At 34.5% G+C, this 23,938-nt stretch overlaps 1 protein-coding gene across 1 annotated transcript in view; it reads right to left on the bottom strand.

Moving 5' to 3' along the window:
- Window positions 1–23,938, bottom strand: part of LRRIQ1 (leucine rich repeats and IQ motif containing 1) — a 107,927-nt gene that overhangs the window by 51,034 nt on the left and 32,955 nt on the right. The window contains exons 12-17 of the mRNA XM_063308399.1: window positions 23,770–23,843; window positions 22,587–22,680; window positions 17,549–17,731; window positions 13,832–14,296; window positions 5,917–6,115; window positions 4,267–4,386 (exon numbers count right to left, since the gene is read on the bottom strand). Of these exons, the coding sequence (XP_063164469.1) occupies window positions 4,267–4,386; window positions 5,917–6,115; window positions 13,832–14,296; window positions 17,549–17,731; window positions 22,587–22,680; window positions 23,770–23,843 (1,135 nt within the window). The remainder of the gene's footprint in view (window positions 1–4,266; window positions 4,387–5,916; window positions 6,116–13,831; window positions 14,297–17,548; window positions 17,732–22,586; window positions 22,681–23,769; window positions 23,844–23,938) is intronic.

The following is a 23,938-nucleotide window of genomic DNA, read 5'->3' on the forward strand; positions in this document are numbered from 1 at the left end:
AGTTCAAAAGCATCGATCTTCCTTCTCTCAGCCTTCCTTATGGTCCAGCTCTCGCAGCCATATGTTACTATAGGGAACACCATTGCTTTAACTATGCGGACCTTTGTTGTCAGTGTGATGTCTCTGCTCTTAACTATTTTATCGAGATTTGTCATTGCTCTTCTCCCAAGGATTAAGCGTCTTCTGATTTCCTGACGGCAGTCAGCATCTGCAGTAATCTTCGCACCTAGAAATACAAAGTCTTTCACTGCTTCTACATTTTCTCCCTCTATTTGCCAGTTATCAATCAAGCTGGTTGCCATAATCTTGGTTTTTTTGAGGTTTAGCTGCAAGCCAGCTTTTGCACTTTCTTCTTTCACCTTCATCATAAGGCTCCTCAGTTCCTCTTCGCTTTCAGCCATCAAAGTGGTATCATCTGCATATCTGAGATTGTTAATGTTTCTTCCAGTGATTTGAACTCCAGCCTTGGATTCCTCAAGCCCAGCACATCGCATGATGTGTTCTGCATACAAGTTGAATAGGTAGGGTGAGAGTATACAGCCCTGCCATACTCCTTTCCCAATCTTAAACCAGTCTGTTGTTCCGTGGTCTGTTCTTACTGTTGCTACTTGGTTGTTATACAGATTCTTCAGGAGGCATACAAGATGACTTGGTATCCCCATACCGCTAAGAACTTGCCACAATTTGTTATGGTCCACACCGTCAAAGGCTTTAGAATAGTCAATAAAACAGAAATAGATGTTTTTTTCTGAAACTCCCTGGCTTTTTCCATTATCCAGCAGATATTGGCAATTTGGTCCCGAGTTCCTCTGCCTTTTCTAAACCCAGCTTGTACATCTGGCAATTCTCGCTCCATGAATTGCTGAAGTCTACCTTGCAGGATCTTGAGCATTACCTTTCTGGCATGTGAAATGAGTGCCACTGTTCAACTGTTACTTTTTGAAATTAGAACTTACTTTCAAGGTCTATGACTTGAAATTTACAGCTGTGAAATATCACAATGACTGACTTTGGAGACCATTTACTCTGAAAGAATTCCAATTTTGTTCCCTAAAGTATGTATACTTTCCCCTTTTCTCCATTTTCAATTAAATAACAAAGCCAAAGAAGTACATAATAAGTTACAGTTCCATGTATTACCTTTTCTATACCTTTGAAATTATAATCTCAAAAGGAGCAGCACTGGAGACATGAAGTATGTTTGTAATAATGTTTGTTTACAATGTAAAAGCTGAGCAAGTATTATCAAAGCATAGAAACAAACACATCTAGTCAGGCAATGCTAGATTTACAACAGCCTCCCAAATCAGTCACTCAAATCAGAAACCCATCCAGCCAGAGTGTTTAGGGCACTCTGACAAAGTACAGCAAGACTTTCTAAATTTATTGAAAGTGGTGGTGCTGAAACAGCATCGTATAGTAACTTAAGCTTTTCCATCTGCCCAGGATTTCCACACCAACATGACTGTATGGAAGGTGCTCCTGGCAATTTCAGAAAAGAATAAATTTGCCCACAGTTTAGGGAAAAAGGTCCTCTAGACAGGAATATTCTTTAGCCAGTAACCTAATTAATAGTGAAATTGTAAAAGATACATAACTAAATTAATGCTACTCTATCACTGACATATTAAGTGGCAATGCTAGTGTTGATTGAGCTCATAAATTAAGCAGATTCAGGTGTACTTGATATTGAATGGGACATTACCAGAGAACGCTAGGACTCTTGACAAGCCTGGGAAGTTGAAAAGCATTCTGGAAGAAGGCAATGGGAAGCCACTTTTGTATTATTGCTAAGATAATCACATGGAGGTCTCTGTGAAGCAATCAGAAGTCAACCTTAGGAAATATAATTTTGCTAATCTAGCTCATTGGTTAGTTCTAATGACAAGGTAATGTAACCCTTGAAAAGATTTTCTGAGCACTCAGATGAAGTGTGACTAGCACTGAGCCAAGATCTATGCAGCCAAACCCTGGCCTTACCTGAAACTGAATTTGGATCAGGTTAATAATTTTTATAGATTATTCTTGACCTGAATGTTCCAACTTGTAGACAGTTATTTGTTATTTAACTCCAATTGCAGCCAGCTGCAGTGGGTGGACAACTCACTTGTTTTATGATATTCAGCATCAACAGAGAAAAATATTAAGACATCTGCAAGTTATGGAAAGCTACTGCTCAGAGAAAGATTTCCATGTTTTCATTGTGACAGAAAGAAAGAATTCTCTTTTTTCCTAATGATCACAGCCAGGAGACCAAAATAATGATCACCGCAACAAAGCCCAACAGCAACAACAACCCAACAGTTTGTTTGCTTTTATCATATTTAAGTAGCTTTCTCAGCACTGAAAATGCGACTCTGCCCTGCATTGTATTATTAAATCTCTGGCATAGGCTAAGAGGATAGCTCTGACCTTACATTATATAAATTGCATGTTGTTATATTTTTGCCACCTTGAAGCACAATATCTGGAAAGTACATTTCCTTGACAAATTAGATTACGTTAAGTAACAAACCAGACCAGAAATATGAATGAACAAGGAAAATTCTTATTGGAAGGTAAGAAATTATCTGAAGCACAGAAAATTCAGTCTTCCAGCTCCATTGAGTATATGGAGTTTGTTTCTTTAAACACAAAGATTTCTTACTCTTTTCTTCAAGGAGGATAGTACCTATAACATGCTACAATTATATTGTCAGAATAGTTAAAGCATAATACTGATAGTAAGTATGAACTTGGATGACTAATGGCTTTTTAAGAAAAAAATATGGAAGTTAATAATGGCACATAATTAGCAGATTCTTTGCACATGGTTGTCTATTTTAATGATTTTTTTCACAGTAGTTAAAATATTTATTTAATTCAATTTACATGTCTACCCATTCAACATATGACTCTGGATGGCCAGCAATAAAATAAGCAGTATATGAGTTTATCTCACCTTATATGAAGGATGTCACAAATTATATGATATTCATGTTAAAAAGAATACATAAAAGGATGCCCAGCTACATACCAACAGCTTGCTGACACCGGCTGATCTTAACAATCTAAGCAGGCTTGGTCCTGATTAGTGTATGGATGGAAGACTACTAAGAAACCCCGAAATAAGCAAACCCTACATAGATGTATTCATGAAGTCACCAATAGACAAGATGACTCAAAAGAGACCATAATAGGATGACTTTCAAAAAAGCAATATCTAAATACAGGTTTGCATCCCAAAATTCTTAGTGTAGTTTTAAGGTTTAAAAGCTTAAAACTGCACTAAGAGTTTTGGGACACTCTGTATATTAATTATCCTTATAATCGACCAATATCATCCATGGGGAGAGTTTATGTTTAAAAAGGAACAAAAACAGAGGCAGTAGTTTGAAGAAATAAATACTTAAATGTCTAAAACTTAAACTAAAATACAGGTAGTAAACCTATTTTAGAAGAAATGAACTTCAATATTCTAGATGAAAATATACCTGCACAATCTAGCCACTAATTATACTACAGACTTTGGATATAGTGTCCATGAGTAATTTTCAGATAAATTTGAAGTTTGTATTGGTATAAGCTGTTGGGTACATATGGAAAAGGATGCAACAGAATCCTACTGTACTTCTTTGAATTTATCTTTGTTGCAACAACTCCTCTGAGTTAGTTGCTGAACATGAACATTATTTCAGTCCAACTAAAATACTTATTATTTCTTTGGTTTGAGCTGGCCAGTAGAATGTGTTATTTATAGCATTATGAAAGACCATTCAAGACTTTTTATTCGGCTCAGTATAAACTTTCCTAAAAATGAAATAAACAATACCGATATATATCATGGAATACTCATAACTGGAGCAATCCAGGTAGAGAAGTACACTTTCCCCCAAATAATTTAGTTTTTCAACATTTTAAACTGTGCTTATTGTATAATTATAAAAATGAAATTACTGACATTGTAAAATTTGCATTCCAAAAACAAGTGTTTTGAATGAGCCTATTTATGAAAAGAGCTAAGATAAATTATATTATGGTAGAAAAAAGATCTTATCCTGATAGATACAGCTTAGAGAGAAGAAAAGAATCAGTTTTTAGTGAAGGATACAGGAAGGAGTATATTAACATGAATATATGAAATGTAATTTCTCTAGTTATTTAAACAACATGACTTAAATATGTTAAGTTAAACATGTTACCTTTTTTTGCACTTGAAACTTATTTTTGAACATGTACTAATAAAGGACTTATAATCAGAAATTAATATCCAATTATCCTACTTACTTCATTAAACACAAAATCATCCACATTGACTTCTTTACAGTCATCCTCAATTTCATGAGTTTTAACAGCTGCCAAAGCACTGGCCAGTTTCTTTCTCAAACGGAAACCTTTCCAAAGAGCCTAAACAAAAATGTAAAGCATGTTATATGAGGCCATAGATCAAATCCACATCCAGATTCTCTATGTTATCCCATTAGAAAGATAAAACATTTTAGGCTCTTTTTTTCCCCTAGCAATAGCTCAATGATCTGTTTTTTGAACTTTATGTGACATTTAAAACTAGAAGACAAATTAAATATCAGCACATGCCTAGAGCTCAGAATACTCTGGAGGTTTGGCTCAAGCAAGCAGAATGGAATCCTAAAACTCCCTCAAATACAAACCAAGGTCAACTAATTAATTATTTGACATTTCCTTCAGGACCTACTGTAAGTTTAGGGGAAGAATGAATGAATGGAAATATATATATGTGTATGTATGTATGTGTGTATATATATATATACACACACACACAGTGTTTTTTTTTAAAAAAGAATGGCTTTGTAATATGAAAGTTATCACTTCTCTCATATATACAGGGTCTCTGTGTGTGTGTGTGTGTGTCTTTGTGTGTGTGTGTGTGTGTATTTCATATTACTGAGACCATTCTTTTAAAAATAAAAAACACAGATTACACCTTACAACATATAGGCATGTCAGTAATTAACTTAGCCCAGTCATTTTCACCTTCACTATCAACATATAGTTTCCCATAGAATTTATTTTATGGGAAAGGCTTGCAGTAATTCTGTCCCTCTACTGAAAAATGAAATACAACAAAACCTATGTGGAGGGGAAATCAGGAATACTGATTTACAATAAATACCCCATAAATATATGCATTAATTTTATTACTACTTCTATAAATTTTGTATAGTCTAAAGAACTTCTGCTACTAGTAGACTTTTCAAATAAACTTCCCAATAAAAAATTTAAAATCTCCAATACATTTAAACATTTGTGCAACTATTTATTTTAAGAACACCCCCCACCATTGAATCATTTGCTTTCTAGCATAAAGCTTTTAGGGGCTGCATTTGAGAATAATTCTAATTGAATTAATATCATGTAATCCAATATACTGCAAAATAAAATTATAAATGAAACACTGAAGTTGTAATTCTACTGTTCTTGTCATTGACAGAGCTGGTTTGCCACACTTAGAATTGTTCTTCCAAATAACTAATGACATTTGCTAGAAAAATCCATATATAATAATAGATTTATATTTGTATGTATAGAATATGATTAAGACATATAATTTGTATGTATAGAATATGATTAAGTTGGCAAAATGACTCAAGACCTGCTTTGTACAAATCTGTGTGAGTGATGCTTGCTCTTATGATCTAGTAACCCATCAGGAAGCACTCAAAAGAGACTTGAGCTACACAAGCCAACTATTTGTGTTACTGAAAGGCCACAGGAGGGCTATCCAAAATGACTTACCTTGAATGCAACTTTATATTTCAGTTTGCATAAATTCAACAGCTAATTACTATTTCTTTGAATAAATACCTTTAAACCGATTTACCTTGGCATTTGTTGAAGTTATCTGAGTTCCCAAAATGGAGGTGAGAGGGCACACATTACCGACCATAGCTCACTAACCTGAAGTATAGTAGCAGCTTTATGCCTATCCATGAAATGATTATTTTTTTGTTCACAGCTGACAATCTTTCTTCTGATGCAGTAGCTCTGCCAAGCAGATTGGATTACAGTTGCTGCCAGATGTAGCCTTGTATAAAAATTGATCTCTTTACGAACTCTATAACCTCGCCAATATGACTGGATAATTATGGCTGCTGAGCTATAAATAAAAGAAAAACATTACTTTAAAAATGTAGGCTGTGCCAATTAAGTGTATGTTGCTGGGTTTTTTTAATATGGGATACTATTTGTGGACAAAATAGAGAGGATTAGATCTAAGAAGTATAAATATGCCTTCACTAGAAACCAAAGAAGAGTTGAGCACTGGTAAAGAAAGCCCAGTTTAGTCCATTTCCCATGTATACTCTGTTGTGAGAGAATCTTCCCTATTATGAGAGAGAAGAATGGAAGGGAGCTTTGATGTTAGAGAATTACTTCATGCAGAGCTGAAGGAAGATGTAGGGAGGATAAGGAAGGGTGAGCGACTATTTTCCAGGCATTTTACAATAAGGCTATTTTGTTTAATGCCAAATAATTGTTGATACTGAGATTGATGTATATTACAAATGCATATTAATTGTTAATTAGAAAAAAAATTGGTATTGTGAATTTCAAATTCATACATGTAAAATGGATTCCATGGGCATAACTGCTTCTTCCATACATAATAATTTTAACATAGTTACCAGTGATAGGAATATATAACAACTTCAGGCAAGTGTATATAACATTCATTACGTATGCTACGTTCATTCTATGACAGCGTGCTTGGGTATACCATACATAAGCATATATTTATACTAGATTGCAACACAAGTCAAGGAATTGTGAACAATTTGCCCATGGGTATCCACCAGAAGTGGCTGGGGACCATTTCTCTCTCCCTCCATAATCCCAAGATCAGCCTTAATTTTTTTTAATGTTAGTATCTAGGTCTTCTACAAGCATAAAAATAATGCAAAAGTGTGGCCTATTGTTCTGCTCATTTTCTTTAAAAAAGTAGGGGTTTGTATGTAACAGAAGAACTGTTTTGTTCTGAATTTGGGACTGTGTATTTTCAGTATTTCATGCTGGCTGTGAATGAAACTCCAATGTTCCATATTCCATACAGAACAACACTTGGAACAGTATATGTTTTGGCTAGACAGAACAATGGGAACTCAAAAAATTCCTTATCCAAGTGAGTTGATAGCCCATGCCCACTGTTACTTACCTCCCAACTTACAGAAAAGGATGAAAAAAAAAATAGGATTTGAACACATTTCTAACTTTTCAAAAGAAACAGCAGAAGCAACCATTTAAGTATCCTCTTTTTTCCCCCAGTCTCTCAGATGATTACCACTCTGATGCCCCTGGAGGGCTCAGCAGCTTAAATGACTCTGAGAGTGATTTTGGCAGCTCCTGGTAGGATCACTCTTGCTGGGAAGGTTGGAAGAGGAGTCCAAAACAAAGATGAGAACTGATAGGACTTTTAGGTGGAAACTAATCAACCTAGAAGGAACTCCAAAATCAACACTGGAAAAAGGCAATAACAAACTACTTGTGTACTGATGTCATGAAGATTCTATTTGCATGACTGTAATAGTTAAATGAGTTTGGTACCATTCCCTAATTGGAAAGCACTCTTCTTATTACTTGGAAAAAACACTGAACCTTCAGAAACAGATCAAAGACATGACTAGACCAAAGCTCCAACAGGAGGTCTAGTCACTGATGTGGTCTCTATTGACAGAGGAATTCATAACGTTAAGGGGCACATATAACTGGAATATGGGAGGTGAGAAGTGTGAATGAAAGAAGAGTTGATATTAATAAAGTAGAAATTAAATGTGCTAAATTGGATATTTTAAGAAGTACTGAACTTGGTGGACTTCTCTAAATGGGTCATTTAGAGGATTACATGATATGCTATGCAGGGTATAAGATGATATGAAGGAATGAAGGAGCAAAGATACTTAAAAAGGAAATTATAAATATATGCTAAATAGAGCTGTAAAGTAGGGTCTTCAGCACACTCTTACGATGATGCCAAAATGACAATACATGTGACATGATGTAAACATGTAAATACCATAATTTAATATCAGAAATCAGATTCAAATATCTGTCACAACATTTGCATGATTATATCATTATGCATGCATCATTTGCTTCCCTTGCAGATACCAATGGAGTTTGGAAAAACAGCATACTTCCGAATATGAAAAGATGAGGGAAAGATGCATATTATCCCCACATCTGTTAAACTTATTTAACAGCAAATATATGAATGGCAGAATTGGAAACTATGACACTTAGAATCAGAATTCTAATCAGAATCAGGAATTATTAGCATTTGAACAATCACTTCTGATTCTAACTGTCATTAGAATTAGTGGTTCAAATGTTAATAATTTCGGATAACCAAATAACACCACTTTTTTATATGAAAGTAATGACTTTACATTATAAAATGAAAAATGCAAAATCTGGGTTGTTAATATTAAAACAAAGGTAATGTCAACCAGCATGCTTAATGAACTCACAGCTGACATCAAAGGAATGAAGGTTAGTTTTGCATTATTGTGCTCAAGATCAGATAAAGATAGAAGTGTACTACAGAAATAATCAGGAAAACAATCATATGGAGAAGTAGAACAAATGTAGATAATTTCTATGGCAACAAAGATCAGAATATTCAAAGCACTTATTTTTTTCCAGTGGAAATGTCTAGCTATGAAAGCTGGATGTTCAGAAAGAGTCAGAGAGAAGACAGATGCCTCTGAATTATGAATTGGCAGATGGTTGCTATGGGTACTATGAACTGCAAGAAGAGTTAAGCAATTGGTCCTGAACCACATAAAGACCAACTGCTCCCTTGAGGCAACAAGCAGAAACTCATTTGATGTAAATGAATGACAGACTAGAAGTACTATTCTAGTAGAAGAAAGTGAAGATAACAGGTAAGGTTGATGGGTGGGATGAAGGAGAACATTGTTATTTCTGTGGAAGCGTGACAGATTATTGCTTGGAAAAGATTGAAATGGCAGCCTTTGTCCATGCAGCGTCCGGGAATCAACGTTATGTTGATGGGACTTTTTTTTTCTTTTTGCAGCCTATTCAGTCACAGAAATCCATATAAAATTAACACATAGCATGATTTGTTTTTAATACTGATATCTGAAAAAGAATAGTACACTTCTCTATCAGTTTCAAGTGTATCTCTGTTCCTAATGCACAAGCACAGTGCACACTTCTGCAACACTCAATAAGCAGCTTTTGCAATAATATGCAGCCTCAATATCAGTAAGAATACGCAGAGTGCACTCACTAAAGTTCAAAAATCAAATGGACAATCTTTACATTTCACAATTTACAACATGGACACTCTAAGATCCTTATTAACAATTCTTGTGTAATGCACCGTGCCCCAAAATAGGTCTTTCCATCTGCTCAATAGTTACCTGCTTGCAAAAAATGCAAAGCATGAAATGCAACAATGTATTGAAATACAACCCAGGATCTCTAATCTCCCCATTTAAAAAAAATAAAAAATCTGTGCCTTTGAGTCAGTGTTGACTCCTGGCGACTGCTTGGAGTAGTCCCTGCAGTTTTCTTGGCAGCATTTTTGGAAGTGGTTTGCCCTTACCTCCTTCCTAGCTGAGAGAAAGTGACTGGCCCAAAGTCATCTAGCTGGCTTTGTGTCTAAGATGGGACTAGAACTCACCGCTTCTAGCTGATGCTTAACCACTACACCAAAGGATTTTTTTGCTTGTTTTTTCAGCAGTAAACTATCAGGCAAGGAGGCAGGTGAGAGCAATCCATCAGTTCTTAAGTCTGGGACTGATGATCTAGAATTATCTTTGACTGCAAATCCATACCCTATCCACCCCAGATGAGTTGAATGTCCCAGCAACAGTAGTCTCTATATAGATGCTTAAATAATGACTGCTTATTTTCCTAGTCTTGGATATCATTTGCTAAACCTAGGACAACATTCTCAGAATGTTTTTTTTTCGAAGTCCAAAATTCTCCATTTTGAGTTTGAAGCACCATTTTGAGCTTGAAGTATCTGTAGATATGGTAGCACTTAATCATCTTTGGCTGATCTTGGAGGCTGATTGATAGGGCTGTTGAGCCCTTTAGATTTGAAGGCAAAAGGACACTTCAGAGTATGCAGGAGAAAGAACATGGTACCTGTCTGCAATTTCTGAAAGCATCTGCTTCTTTTCCCAGGATCAAAAGTCTATTCCCTGCAGCTGCCATGTGATCTCAGGAAAAGTCATATTTGGTGCAAGGAATTCATGCCCCGATGCACTCAGTGGCACCCTTTTGTCTTTATATCAGAAATGCTGCACATTCCTATTTTTTAGTACTTGGACAGGGGACTCCCTGGGGATTCTAGGGCTGATGACTAGAGGAGAAAGTCAAAAACATATCCCAGAAGGCAGCAATGGCAAGAGTCTTACATAATGCTGCTAAGAAGACTGCATGGATGCAGAACTTGACTTAAGGGAAACTTTATTACACTTTCAGCTAATGAATGTCCTAGAATGACTGGTACATGTATATCCACTGAAGAAGGAAGTTCCTGGTTCATTAAAAGAACAAAGCTTCCTTTATGGGAAATGTTGGCTGCTGAAAAAAATTAAAATGCAAGCTTTTAATATAACTGTGAGCAACATGGCATTTACTGAAAAACAAAAGAAAGCAAATTAGAAGTTTATAATATTTCAACAGCATATCTTATTTTTAGAAATTGATATTTTTCTGTTTTCAAATATTTTATGCTATCCTATTAATGCATGCAGATAAACTCCATCATTGTTACATAAATGTTAAATAAGCAGGATGAGTAAGACTATGAGCTTTGTCTTCTCTGCAAGATAATCCTGTTGCCTGGGGACAGGAGAGTAGGGGGAGAATGGCCATGTATGAAAACCTTGCAAAGAAAGTTTCTTCTATTTTGGAGCTCTTTTTAAAGAAAATTTCATGTATGTATGCATATATGTAGGGGGATGTTTTGCAATCAACTTTAGTAGGAATGGAATTTAATAAGACCAGAAGGATTCTAGTGTATGTACGCACAGTGTTAAGTAAGCAAGGTTACAAGATCTCTTTTCCCCCTTAGGTGGTATCTCTTCTACTTATACCAGGCATTCTGCTGAGACAGTATGGCATATCATACCCAGGAGCTATTGTGAAGGCCAAAGCTGGTGATACAAGAAGTAGCACTGTTCAGACTTGAGAGAGCCATTGTTTAAATCAGTGTTTCTGAACCTCAACAACTTTAAGATGTGTGGGCTTCAACTCCCAGATTCCCCAGCCAGGTTCAGATCTTTAATTATGGAAACAAACCTGACATTCCAGGAGCACTTGTGCAATATTCAATACAAATATTGCAAAAGTTATATTAGCTGATTGGAAAACATGCCTGAACAACTACGTAAATGAGCTACAAATCTTGGCTATGTGTATCCATTTTTTCTCATCCTCACTGGAAAAGTTACATTTCTCTACATAATGTTCAGTTCAAAAATGAATGGAAAGATGAAAGATTACTGATGTTGCCTCTGTTTGACATGCATGCTGTTCCTCATTTAATCCTTGGCCTTTCTAGATGGATGTGAAAAAATTTCATTCGGAAATTTTGGATTGCTGCTGTTAATCAGTGCAGATAATACTGAGGTAAGTGGACCTATCTTCAGATTTAATATAAAGCAACGTCACATAAATCAGCTATAAAACATGGAACCCTTTTCATAATAAATTATGTGAAATTGTTACATAATTTAAAAGGTGTTGTCAAAACATATCCAAAAGATTTTAAAGATTGCTGTAATTTTTTCTGTCATGAACTACCACACTGAGCAACAAAACATACACAAATGTATTAACAGTAGTATGAACTATCTCCACAATTGACTAGCAGATCATAGATTTTAGCCTTGACAGCCCATCTATCACCCTCCTGATAACTTCCATGTTAATAATACCCATGAATTCTCTGTCAGAAATGCTATTTCACCAATCAACCAGCTTAATTTTTGTAGTTTTATATCACCAGCAACTTTATGAAGATTATGGATACAGTGAAACCATACAGCACACCATTATGGTGTAGGCGTTACCAGGAAAGCAACAAAGAGGGTAGTCATAGAGACAAGGAGAGCCCTTCAGGCTGAGGAGCAGAAGAATGACTAATAGCAGTGTGCTACAGTACTCATATTATATTACTTAAATCTGCTCCAGATAATTGCTTTACGAAAATTGGCAAGATTCATGACATCAGCGCAAATTCACTATAGACAGATCACCTATGAAGGATATTTATTTAAAAGTGTTTTAAATAAAATACCAAATAAACAAGAGGCAATATACAGAATAAAGACGAAACACTGACAACAACTTTTGTTTTTCTTGCTCCATTACTGATAGTTAAACCAGAAGAGTTCTCGAAACCATTTAATGGAAATAAGTTTTGTGCCATCATCACAGCCAATAGTATAGAAGACGGTCCTATAAAATTGTTAAATTCAGCAATGAGATTATCTGGCAGTTAGATGGACACATTAGGTCACTGAATCTACTGTGAATCTACTATATACAGTATATTTTGTTGTGCAGGTAAAAATCTTGAATATTGCTCAGTTTCATTAACTATTCTTATATTATATTTTGGTTATTCTGAAAATGTTACTCAACATGCTTTTCTCTTTCAGACAGTTATGTTAATTTCATTCAGATTTTAAAATTATAAGAATAATCTAGGGCAAAATGAATTAGAAAGCAGTTGGTTAGAAACTATTCTGTTTGTTAGAATAGTTTGGGATAAAAGGAAGTAATGGTGAAAGGTGAAAGATCCCCTGTGCAAGCACCGGGTCATGTTTGACCCTTTGGGGGGATGCCAATTTCGTGATGTTTTCTTGGCAGACTATAGTGGGGTGGTTTGCCATTGCCTTCCCCAGTCATCACCTTCCCCAGCAAGCTGGGTACTCATTTTACTGACCTCGGAAGGATGGAAGGCTGAGTTGACCTGAGCTGGTTACCCAAGAATCCAGCTTCTGCTGGGATCGAACTTGGGTCGTGGGGAGAGTTTTCAGTTGCAATACTGCCACCTACCACTCTATACCACATGAGGCTCTATAAAAAGGAAGTAATACTGACATGCAAATTTGTAAAGTGTTCCATATTTTTGGAGAGCCAGTTTGCTGTAGTGGTTAAGGCATCAGGCTAGAAACAGTGAGTTCTAGTCCCACCTTAGGCACAAAGCCAACTGGGTGACCTTGGGCCAGTCACTTTCTCTCAGCCCTAGGAAGCAGGTAATGGCAAACCACTTCCAAAAAACCTTGTCAAGAAAACTGCAGGGACTTGTCCAGGCAGTCTTCAAGAATCAGACATGATTGAACAGATTAAAAAAAGAAAATGAGATAGAAGAAATAGACAAACATGATCCTAAAGGCTCTCCAGTTTTCTGTGCATGTATGTGCAGGTATCTCTTCCTTTAGGACCACCAAAAAGGCAAAGTGGTTATGCTAGAGACAGCCTTTGGAACAACCCTACAAATCAAGAGCTGCAGCTCCCTTAATGTTTCAAGGAGAGGTGATTTACTTATGCTAATAAGCTTTATGAAGGCATTGCACAGCCTAATGTTTATAGAGATAGTCTTAGTAGAATAATATAATTATGTTTGTACAGAATAAAGAAAGAATAGAAATAGAAGGCAACATGATAGATGCTTTTTCTTGATGATGGTGTGCTGCTAAAGTTTTTCTATTACTGATGTGCTGTTAAAGTAGGTGTAAATGTATCCAGTGATTACGTTAAGATTGCTTTAAGATTACACAGAGATACAGTTATGTTTCCATACAAAAGCAGTTTGACCTTTTGATCTTACTTTTGTGAATTGTCAAAATGTTGAAGGTAATTTCCTCTTTCATTGGTTGTAATTTGCTTGTTGAATTTGTTTCTCTTAGGACTGATTAATTCATTGCTTTCCCCACTGTCATTTGTAGAATACTGAATATTCTTCTTTTGTCTGCATACTTGGTTTTCTTCTATTCCTGGTACAGGCATGAAGGAGTTAACAGGCTCAGTGTGAGTATGGCCAGAAGTAATCCATCTTTCAGGCATATTCAATGAGTCCTGCTTATTTTCTTTTGCACCAGAGATAAAGAAGTTATTTTTCTCTATGAATTTAATAGCTTCTTGAGTCAAATGTTCTGCCTCTTTTTCTGGTTCTTCTGCCCTTGTAATGTTTAGAACTCCATACTCATGTGCATTGCGATGTTCAGTACTAAGTTTCATCAGCTTCTTTAAATACCAACACTGGAGCTGTACAGAGTCTTCTGAGAATTTATCTCTAGAGAAGGAATAGTTAAAACATATCTATTATTATTTGTTTTAAATAATGTTAAACCTGTCTCTCAGGTATATTGCCCTCCCAAAGTGGTTTACAAGGTTACACATAACATGAAAATGCATTACACATATACCAGCTAATGGTTTTTCTAAATGTATCTTAAAATAATAATAATAAAAAACAATATATCTTAAAATACAACTGTGGTGAAATCATATATATCACCCTAGGGAGCTTTGCTGATAAAGCCTTATATTCTGGACAAGCCAGACTGATTGCTGTTCTTGGTGGGCCAGCAAGAAAGGCTTTGACAATATTTAGCATTAAATATTCTTTTATGTGAATTAGATAATTGTTTTATTTTGAACAAATGAGCATATCTGAATTTAATCGCCAAGCATGAACAACTTAAAGTTAAATACTATATATTATATTGTGTTCTCCAACTTAAGAGATGACAGATTATTGTCTTTTGAGCAAAACACTTTGCAGACAAGAAAGTTCAAGAATTGAGAATATGTTTGTATGCATGCATGTATGTATGTGTATATGTGTGTATAAAGAATAAAATAAAAGCCATGACAGATAAATTATACAGTAATATTATGTAATTCTATACAACTTAGTGTATTTGCTAATATTCTAATTGCTCCCTGTTTCTTGTAAAAGCCCTTTAAACTTCATAGAGTTTTAATGTTTATATTTCTTCAGTTTCAATTCCTTTTATTAGCTTTTTATGTTATTTTCACCTGTTTAAACTATGACTGTTTAAAAGGGTTTCAACTTCCATTAGTGTCTTTTATTTCCAAGCCTCTGTACAAGAGCCTGTTGAAAGCCAAAACATTGAAACAGAAGTACATTTTTGCATAGCTACTTTCAAGTAGGTGTCAAAGGATTAACTGACAGACCTTTATTAGAGCAGAGTAATTAATTCTAAAAAGCATATAATTCTTAAACATGAGTAAGCACACTTTATGTGAAATCAGGATGCAACATCCCAGACAATTTAGCCGAACAGCTCTGTTGTGCAAAAATGGATTATGAAACATGGCAATGATTACATATGGCAGCTTACTTACTTCAGGTCATATCTACAAGGCCTCATTACTTAATGAAATTAAGTAAAAGTTTTTTTTTACCAAAAAAAAGTTTTTAAGTAAATTAAGTAAAAGTTTTTTTTACCAAAAAAAAGTTTGCTGGGTTTTCTACTGTTCTTTAGGAATATATACTAAGGCTACAATCCTATGGACTCTTCATAGGGAAGAAGACCCATTGTGCCCTATGGAAATTATTATTACTATTATTACTATTATTATTATTATTACTATATTTTTATCCCACCTTTTTATATATATCTTAAGGCAGTGAACATATATCATATCATATAAATATACAAGCTCATTTTTTGCTAGTCATTTAGTTTATAGAAAGTAGATAATGGTTAAGGATATTAACTGAATGTTAATTGCCTAATTTTCTTTTTTCAAAATATATACAACACAGGAAAATGGAAGAGCTAATGCTCTACAATTCAGTATATGTTATACATAATTCTATAGTAACTTCAAGAAGTAGGAAAGACTCCTGTCTAAGAAGTCACCAGTGGGCAATGTCCATAATAATGAGCTAGATGGAATAACAGCTTGATACATTATAAAGCAGTTTTTAATATTTCTCTTAATTTAATTTGTGGAATGGAACATTTTTATAAATATTTTTAACCTAAAGTTTAATAGTGGGATCCAATCCTATAATTAGCAAAATCAGATACTCAGAAGTACATACTACTGTGTTCAATGAAGCTTATTCCTAGGAAAGTATGTTTAGGATCACAGCCTTCATCTTCCTTAGATTCTTTAAGAGCAAATTTGAGTACAGCTTTGAAAAATATACAAATAAATAAGTAATCTTGGTCAATTTTTTTGCATAAGTGAAAATACCTTGCAGAATTCTTTTATTTTTTAAGTAACTTAACATTTTTAATGCTGTTTATACAAATATTTGCAATTAACACATATATTCAGCTCCAAGTCAGACTATTAAAAAAACAAAAAAGCAAAAGCAAAAAACCAGTTCTTGTACGACATATCACAAAAACTGGGCTCAAGAAAAATGCTAGAATAACATTTAAATTGCATAGGTAGCTTCTTATTACCAGACTGTCACATAAAACAACATCTCCCTTACTGAAACTCCCATCTACTACTGTCAACCCTGCAAGGTACAGCAGACTAGGAAACCAATGCCATTTAGGTCAGTACTACTTTCATTGTAAAGCTTTAGTAAACAGAATCTTGCAAGCCTGAATGAACTTCCCCTCTCCCTCCATTTATTTTTGTATGAACTAAGGAGGGGCTTGTCTGAGACATTTACTCATGTTACATTCTTGGTGGGACTCAGGCCCCCTTTATCTGACTGTTGCCTTCATAGCGGCTCTTCCTCCTCTCCCTTAAGGCCATTACTTCTGCCTTGTACAGCTATACTTTCTTTACTATACAAAGTATTCTTATGCAGACAGATGATATTACAAAATGACTGAAATGCTTTAAGTAAGCACTTTGCAGGTTTGTTTTATAGAATTTTCAACAATTATTCAGCTTCTGTTTTCATTCAGTTTATACACTTACTCATGTGTCCTCTACATAGGTACAGTACAGTTAGACTTACTGTATATAATAGAACATATGGTTATCTCATACTTATAAAGCAGTTGTACATATTGCAATATTCCTGAAATGTAAAACAATGTCATGGTCTTTTGCATCATTTAATATACTACTGTTGTCCTAGATACAGATTCAGCACTAATTAAGCTCCTTAAGTAGGGTTACTAGATCTGGGCTGAAAAAATCCAGATGACCACCAGATATTAGCAAAAGATTGTTCTTGTTGTTGTTAGTTGCCATTGCCCACCTATTTCCTAATATCTAGGGGCTTCTTGTTTTTTGCCTAGGCCTTCGTTAGGATTCTTTAATTCAGTGTAATTAATTATAATGGGTTTGTGCAAATAAAAAAGTAGAAATGAAAGGTTGCTTTATTTCATGTAACCTTGTGAAGGCTAAATCTATTTGATAAGATCTCTAAAAGGTATCAGAAACTGTTAATGATCAATGGAAACAGACTTTTCATCAATTTTCTACCATACTGTTATTCCAATGCATACTGTACTGTATATTGTTAGATCAATAATAAGCAACGAGGAACAAAAAAAATTGAAAAATTAATTTCTTGAAATGAGTTGTAAATACTTACATTAATCTAGTTGTAGCTTTTTTGCTGACCAAGACAATTTCTCGAATCTGAGCTTGACAAAATGCTGCAAAACTTCCTGACTTCAAGGTTTTTTTACTTCTTTCACAATTTTTTTCTGCATCACAACTTACCTTTTCATCATTAAGTATTTTCAAAGTGGGCAAATTTTTGAGTAAGGAGCATCTTTAAAATGACAGAAAAACATAACGTTAGCACAGGTTAGCTTTAGGAAACAGATTACATAGAAGATCCATGACTGCAACCTCAAAACACAAAGGCAGCAATTTTTGCCCAAACAGAATTTGGCATTTCAACAGGAGAAGCATTATGGGGTTAAACACTGCAGATAATGCTTACTTCTCCAGTTGAAACTGGCACCTTGATGTTTGAGCTAGTCCCATTATTAAATAAACCCGTGTTTGTTTATGAGATTTTTGTATATCATGTAACTGAAGAGATGTCACACAGAAAAAAGGCACAATATGTTCTCTATCATCTCAGATTGCAGGAAATGGGATAATGTCTAAAGTTAAAGGGACACAGAATCTGACTGAACATTTTCCTAATGGCAAAAAACAGTTTAATAATGGAACCAATTAACTAAGGAGATGGTGAGCTCCCCTTCATTGGATGTGTTCAAACAGATGCTAGTTATACATTTGGATTCCTGCACTAGGCCCACAGTGAGTTGGAGCTGATGGTCTATAGAACCTTTTCCAATGATGATTTTGTGAGGATTAAGTAAAAACAACCTTCCTCATAGCACCAATAGAAAAACTCCATTCAGAAAAGGTGGATGGAAAAAACTGGTATTCAATCCAATATATTTCATGGAGAGGACTTACAGATTATGGAATACTCTCTTGAAACTAAATCCTCTTTACCTCCAGGTTAGCTTGAATATAGACCCTTAGGCTAGCTTTTACAATCATTATCACAGAAAATTTAGACACAATCTAGCCAAGAATAAAGACATTCCACAGACTTGAATAGAAAAATAAGCACATATTTAAGCTCTACGGATGGATTCAAATTTTGGCTGACTCATATACCATGTTTCAATATATATCATTAGAATCATAATTCCAATTTATATAAGAACAAAAAAAATTAAATATAAAATCTGTATTTCATTTTCAGAAGTGCATACATGTCAGATGGTAATGTTAAAGGAATAACTGTGAATATGCCGTCTGGAGATATTAGAGACAGTGTTGAACAATGAGATATTCAAAAGGTGCCATATCAAGTTGATTAATGTTGGAAACTATGGTTTCTTAGAGCCATGGGATCTTAGCACTAGTTTTTCCAGCTGGGTTTCTGCTAGTGATGGCTGAATCAATATTTCATTTAGTGAAAACTTCCTGGTGAATATTCTGTCACTTAAGAGGTTCTATTAATCATTACTGCAATGAAACATATTCCCCCTAGGAATGCTCAAACAGATCTTAGGGTTTAATTTCCAAAAAGTGATTTCTCAGTACTTCAGCTTCTTCAGTGTTATCACTGGCTGGACATGAAAGTAAGAAACCAATTGGGAAATTTTACAAGTAATTCCTTTGTTGGTATCAAGGGGTTATGCAAAGTTCATTGAAACATATTGCTCAAAGTTATAGTCAATGCTGAATTCAACAAATCCATACTTTATAGTATCCCATTAGATAAATTAATCTCTTCTCCGATCATGAAAGCTCAAATGGCCAAGCAGTGTAGGAGGATCTTGATGACTCTGGAATTTCAAGATTTATTTTAAATTGAACTTAGGTGGAATAGCAATTATACGCTTATCACCGATTATGAATACATCAAATTAAGAACAATATACCAATTAAAAATTATCCTCCTACCTCCTCCTTTGTTACCTGCAGGAAATCAGCAGTATTTACTTGAGAAGGATCTTATATCTCATGGTTTAAATAGTGCTTTCAAGCTTTATTCAACATTTTCTAACTTTGCAATTGGTAATGAAATACCTAAGCACATGTGTGTATATTAATGCTCTTATGTGCACAGGACCACATTCAGCTAAAATGACTCAATTTAGAAAAGTAGATTTTGAAAACTGAGTTAGCCAAGTTCAATGGGAAAAACAGATAATGGAAAAATAATCTGAAAAGGTTGAAAGCGTAACTATAAACAAACTAAAGCTAAATGATGAAAATGGCAGAAGACCAATCCAGCTGCAAAAAAAGAACTTTGAATTATTTGAAAAATGAAAAGGAAAATAAACAGGGAATGGAATATAGAGAAAATTATTAAGAATAGATTCTATCTATATTACTAAGGCTTCCACATAAGTACAATTTATAGAGTATTTGAACTCAGGCTGCTAATCATCTGGCAATTCCTATTTCAATCTTGCGAGCTAATACTGAACTAGACAGAAACAATACAGAAGAAGGTTACTGTTGTGGCAAAACAGAAATGGGAAGTTCTAAGCCTTCAAAAACGATGTTGAAAAAGACAAATGTATGATTATTCTGATAAAGATTACACTGGACATCTATCAGATTAGGCTAAGCTAAACTAAACTAAAATATATAATAAAGCGAAGGTGCATCATTTGAAACTCTACTGCTGCATATTATCCTCAATTTTGGGTGCAGCACTCAGAGCCTCTCTAAAAATTATCACTGAACTGTAGTTTTCACTGTGGCAAATGAGGTAAATTATTACATCCAGGAGAAATAAATGTATTAACTGTAAATATGTTAACCTACACAAAGTAAACAAAGGTATATTAGGATATCAAGCAAAATATATTATGATATGGAGTTGAATTAGTTCAAGTATGACAAAAGAAACAATGGTTTTCAATGGAAGAGAATATATGTAGCTCAGGGTTAACTGTCAAGTCCTTGGTGCTCTCTCAGCTTGTTTGCTTGCTTGCAGACATTTTATTACACAACTAGGTAACATCATCAGTGTGATGATGCACTACCCTGTACTGCACTGATGATGTTACCTAGTTGGGTAATGAAATGTCTGCAAGCAAGCAAACAAGCTGAGAGAGCACTAAGATTCCACAAACAATGGTTTAAAATAAGAGAATGTAGATGTTGGCTAAAAACAAAAAGAAATAGCCATATTAGCTGGTGAATTCTAGAGCTGAATACCATACACTTAGAAGGAAATCAATGTGAGTATGGGCCAATCATTTATTGAATCCAATGCATCTCACCAATTTATTGTTGTAGGGATAAACTGAGAAAAAATCCTCTTTATGGAGGGATAAATAAATAAATAGAAATTACTGGATTTAGAAAATGAACTCAGAACCTAACAGGGTACATCTTATCAATATTTTATATGAAAGGCCTTCAGGACAGTGACACTATTATGAATTAACAAAGCTTAGATGAATATTATGTATAACTGAAAAGAAAATTAAGATACCAATTGTGAATAAATGAATTGATAGAATATGGAAAATATATTTAAAATGGGCTAATATTTTAAAGCTTAGGAAACAAAACTATTAGAAAATAAATAGAAGGAATTATAGAATTATAGAAGAAATTGAGTTTTGCTATACATATTTAATACAATTTAAACTTAGTTTCTTCAAAATATCATCCTAATCAAAGCAGAACTCACATATAAGTTGTTTCAACTTTCTGAATAAAACAGAAATGAATAAAATATATTTAGTGTGGAAAAAAAAACAATACAAATATTAATGCTGGTGATAACAAGCCAAGAAATAGTTTCTAAAGAGGGTAAATGTAAATACTCCCATATAATCTATCATTAAGTATTTAATATAGTCATCTAGCAAGCAAAACAAAGTAAAACAAAGCCCCTGGCTTTTTTGAAGTTTGTTGGTAATTCTAAACTATCAACAGTTATAAGAATAACTTGAATAATCTGCTCTCATTAACACTTCTGAATTATTTTATGTTACCAATGAGAGTTTTGAAAAGGGAATTAATTCCAACTAAAATCAATAGGATAAATTTGTCATTAAACACTGCTGAGTTGTCATTAAGGAATGCTCATTTCAATTAAGAGTAAAAGGTAAAGGTTTCCCTTGACGTAAAGTCCAGTCGAATCTGACTCTAGGGGGCGGTGCTCATCTCCGTTTCTAAGCCTTGGAGCCGGCGTTGTCATAGACACTTCCGGGTCATGTGGCCAGCATGACGACTCGGAACGCCATTACCTTCCCGCCGAAGCGGTACCTATTGATCTACTCACATTTGCATGTTTTCGAACTGCTAGGTGAGCAGGAGCTGAGATTAACAACGGGAGCTCACCCCGCCGCGCGGTTTCGAACCGCCGACCTTCCGATCGGCAGCTCAGCGGTTTAACCCGCAGCGCCACCGCGTCCCCATCAATTAAGAGTAAGTGCAACTAATATTCTTCCATCCTACAGAACTGGCTTCGTTTGTGATAATTATTTTAACCAGCATAACTGGGAACACAGTGTTATGTTTTTATTCTAAACTCATGTTTTTCTCCCAACATCTCCAGACAAAGGCTGTTGCTACATCAGATCATCCTTTTACTCTTATCTTCTTCCCATTTCCCTTTCACCTAAGCTAGGATGTTTCAAACTGTGTTCTGTGGAACCTGAGAGTTCCATGAGAATTTGATGGGGTTCTGTGAATGACTAAGGGTGAAAAAAAGTTTACTCAAATCAGTCAGGGGCATCCATAGCAATTTTTCTAAGGTATAGAAGAAAGGGCAGGTCTTATTCTCCTGTGAAAAAAACCCATCATGGCTGCCATTTTGGGGATCAAGAGTTCCAAGAGTTATTTTTTGAACCAACAGATTCCATGACTTGAAAAAGTTTGAAAACCCCTGATCACAACCACTTCTATAAAACATCTGACAAGAGAAAAAAATTAGGAAGATGTAAAGACTTTTCTAATTATTAACTTTATCCTATAATTTAATCAGTTCCAAATAAAGGAGTAGCTCCCCATATTATATTGTTCTATTAACATTATTAGTAATAATATTGTTAAATGCTACATAACAAAGCTATCCACATAGTAATAACCATATATCTCATATCCTCTTTCTCTTATCTATTTACCTCCAGCTCTCTTCCTGAAGAAGAGGATTTCCAAGTAGGGATAGTTCCCTTAGGCTATCACAGCCTTCAAGACATTGAATGACAGTCTTCAGATCTGCATTTGTTAAGGACAAAACAAATATAAATAGTTATAAATATATTAACAGGGATCACAGCAAATAACTGTCAGATTAATATTGAATAAAATGAAGTCTTTATGCCTGGGAACACTCTTCTGAGTATCTTTAGTGGGTAATATAGTGAAATCCCAAAATTTTAATTTAGTGTACTGCATTCTAATTATACTGCAATCATTGGAATTACTTTGTTGCAGTGTCATAAGGCAACAAATGACATTGGATGGTTTTAGGTCCTAGTTTGGGCATATTTTCTGTTTATTTAACATCCCATTAAATATTCCCCTTTTTAAAAAACAGTTAGAATCCTGGTTGTACATGAATGCTTTGAGTATACCATTTATCTTTGGTATACTGAATGTTGCTTCATCAGACCTCTCCTCAACTGACACATACATCATTCAAGTTTGAAATCTCCTGGTCAACTTTATGTGAAGACACCTGAAGATGTAAATAACTAATTAAGCAATTGTATGTAAAATAGTATTTATGTAATAATTATTAGCAAAATACGTGTACAAAATAATTTTAGGCAGGTGGCTTAACCAAAGAAACATTAATTAATCTACATAAGAATGGGTAATTGAATTTAGAAATACAGGGAAAGTTCTTCTAAGCTGAACAATATGATATATTTTAACATGATTATGGGATGAAGGATGAATTGTGGAATCATCAAAATGCTTTATTCTGACTTTTTAAATATTCTTAAATAAGATTAAATTTCATTTATAATTCATGATGCACAAGACCTACTGGTAAATACATTGTTAAGAAGGATTAAAACCTTGGCTCATATCCTCTTAACCATAAATATCAGATAGTACGAAATAGTGCAAATCTCAGCCATGGTTAAAGCTAACAGGAATGCATGCTGTTCTCAATGTTAAAAAATGAGGAACATATTAAATCTGGCTGCTAAATCTGAACTCCATATATAACCAGAAAAGAAAAACAAACTTTTACAGCCTTTTTTTGATATACATGTTAACAATGAAACTCAGGCATGGTTTATAATGCAGCACTGAAACTGAAAACAATTTTTCCTATTTATCTTGTAAACTTACCTAGCAAGCAGTTGCTGCTCATGTTTAGTTTTTCCAATGACACATATGAACAAAGAGGCACAAGTTCTGTCAGACTAGAAGAAAAACAACCAACAATTTTATAGAGATATCTGTTAAACATATCCTCTGGGTACTGGGCATATAATAGGTCAAGTGTAGCTAAATGTCA

Source organism: Candoia aspera, chromosome 7 (genome assembly GCF_035149785.1).
Source record: "Candoia aspera isolate rCanAsp1 chromosome 7, rCanAsp1.hap2, whole genome shotgun sequence".
NCBI lineage: Eukaryota > Metazoa > Chordata > Lepidosauria > Squamata > Boidae > Candoia > Candoia aspera.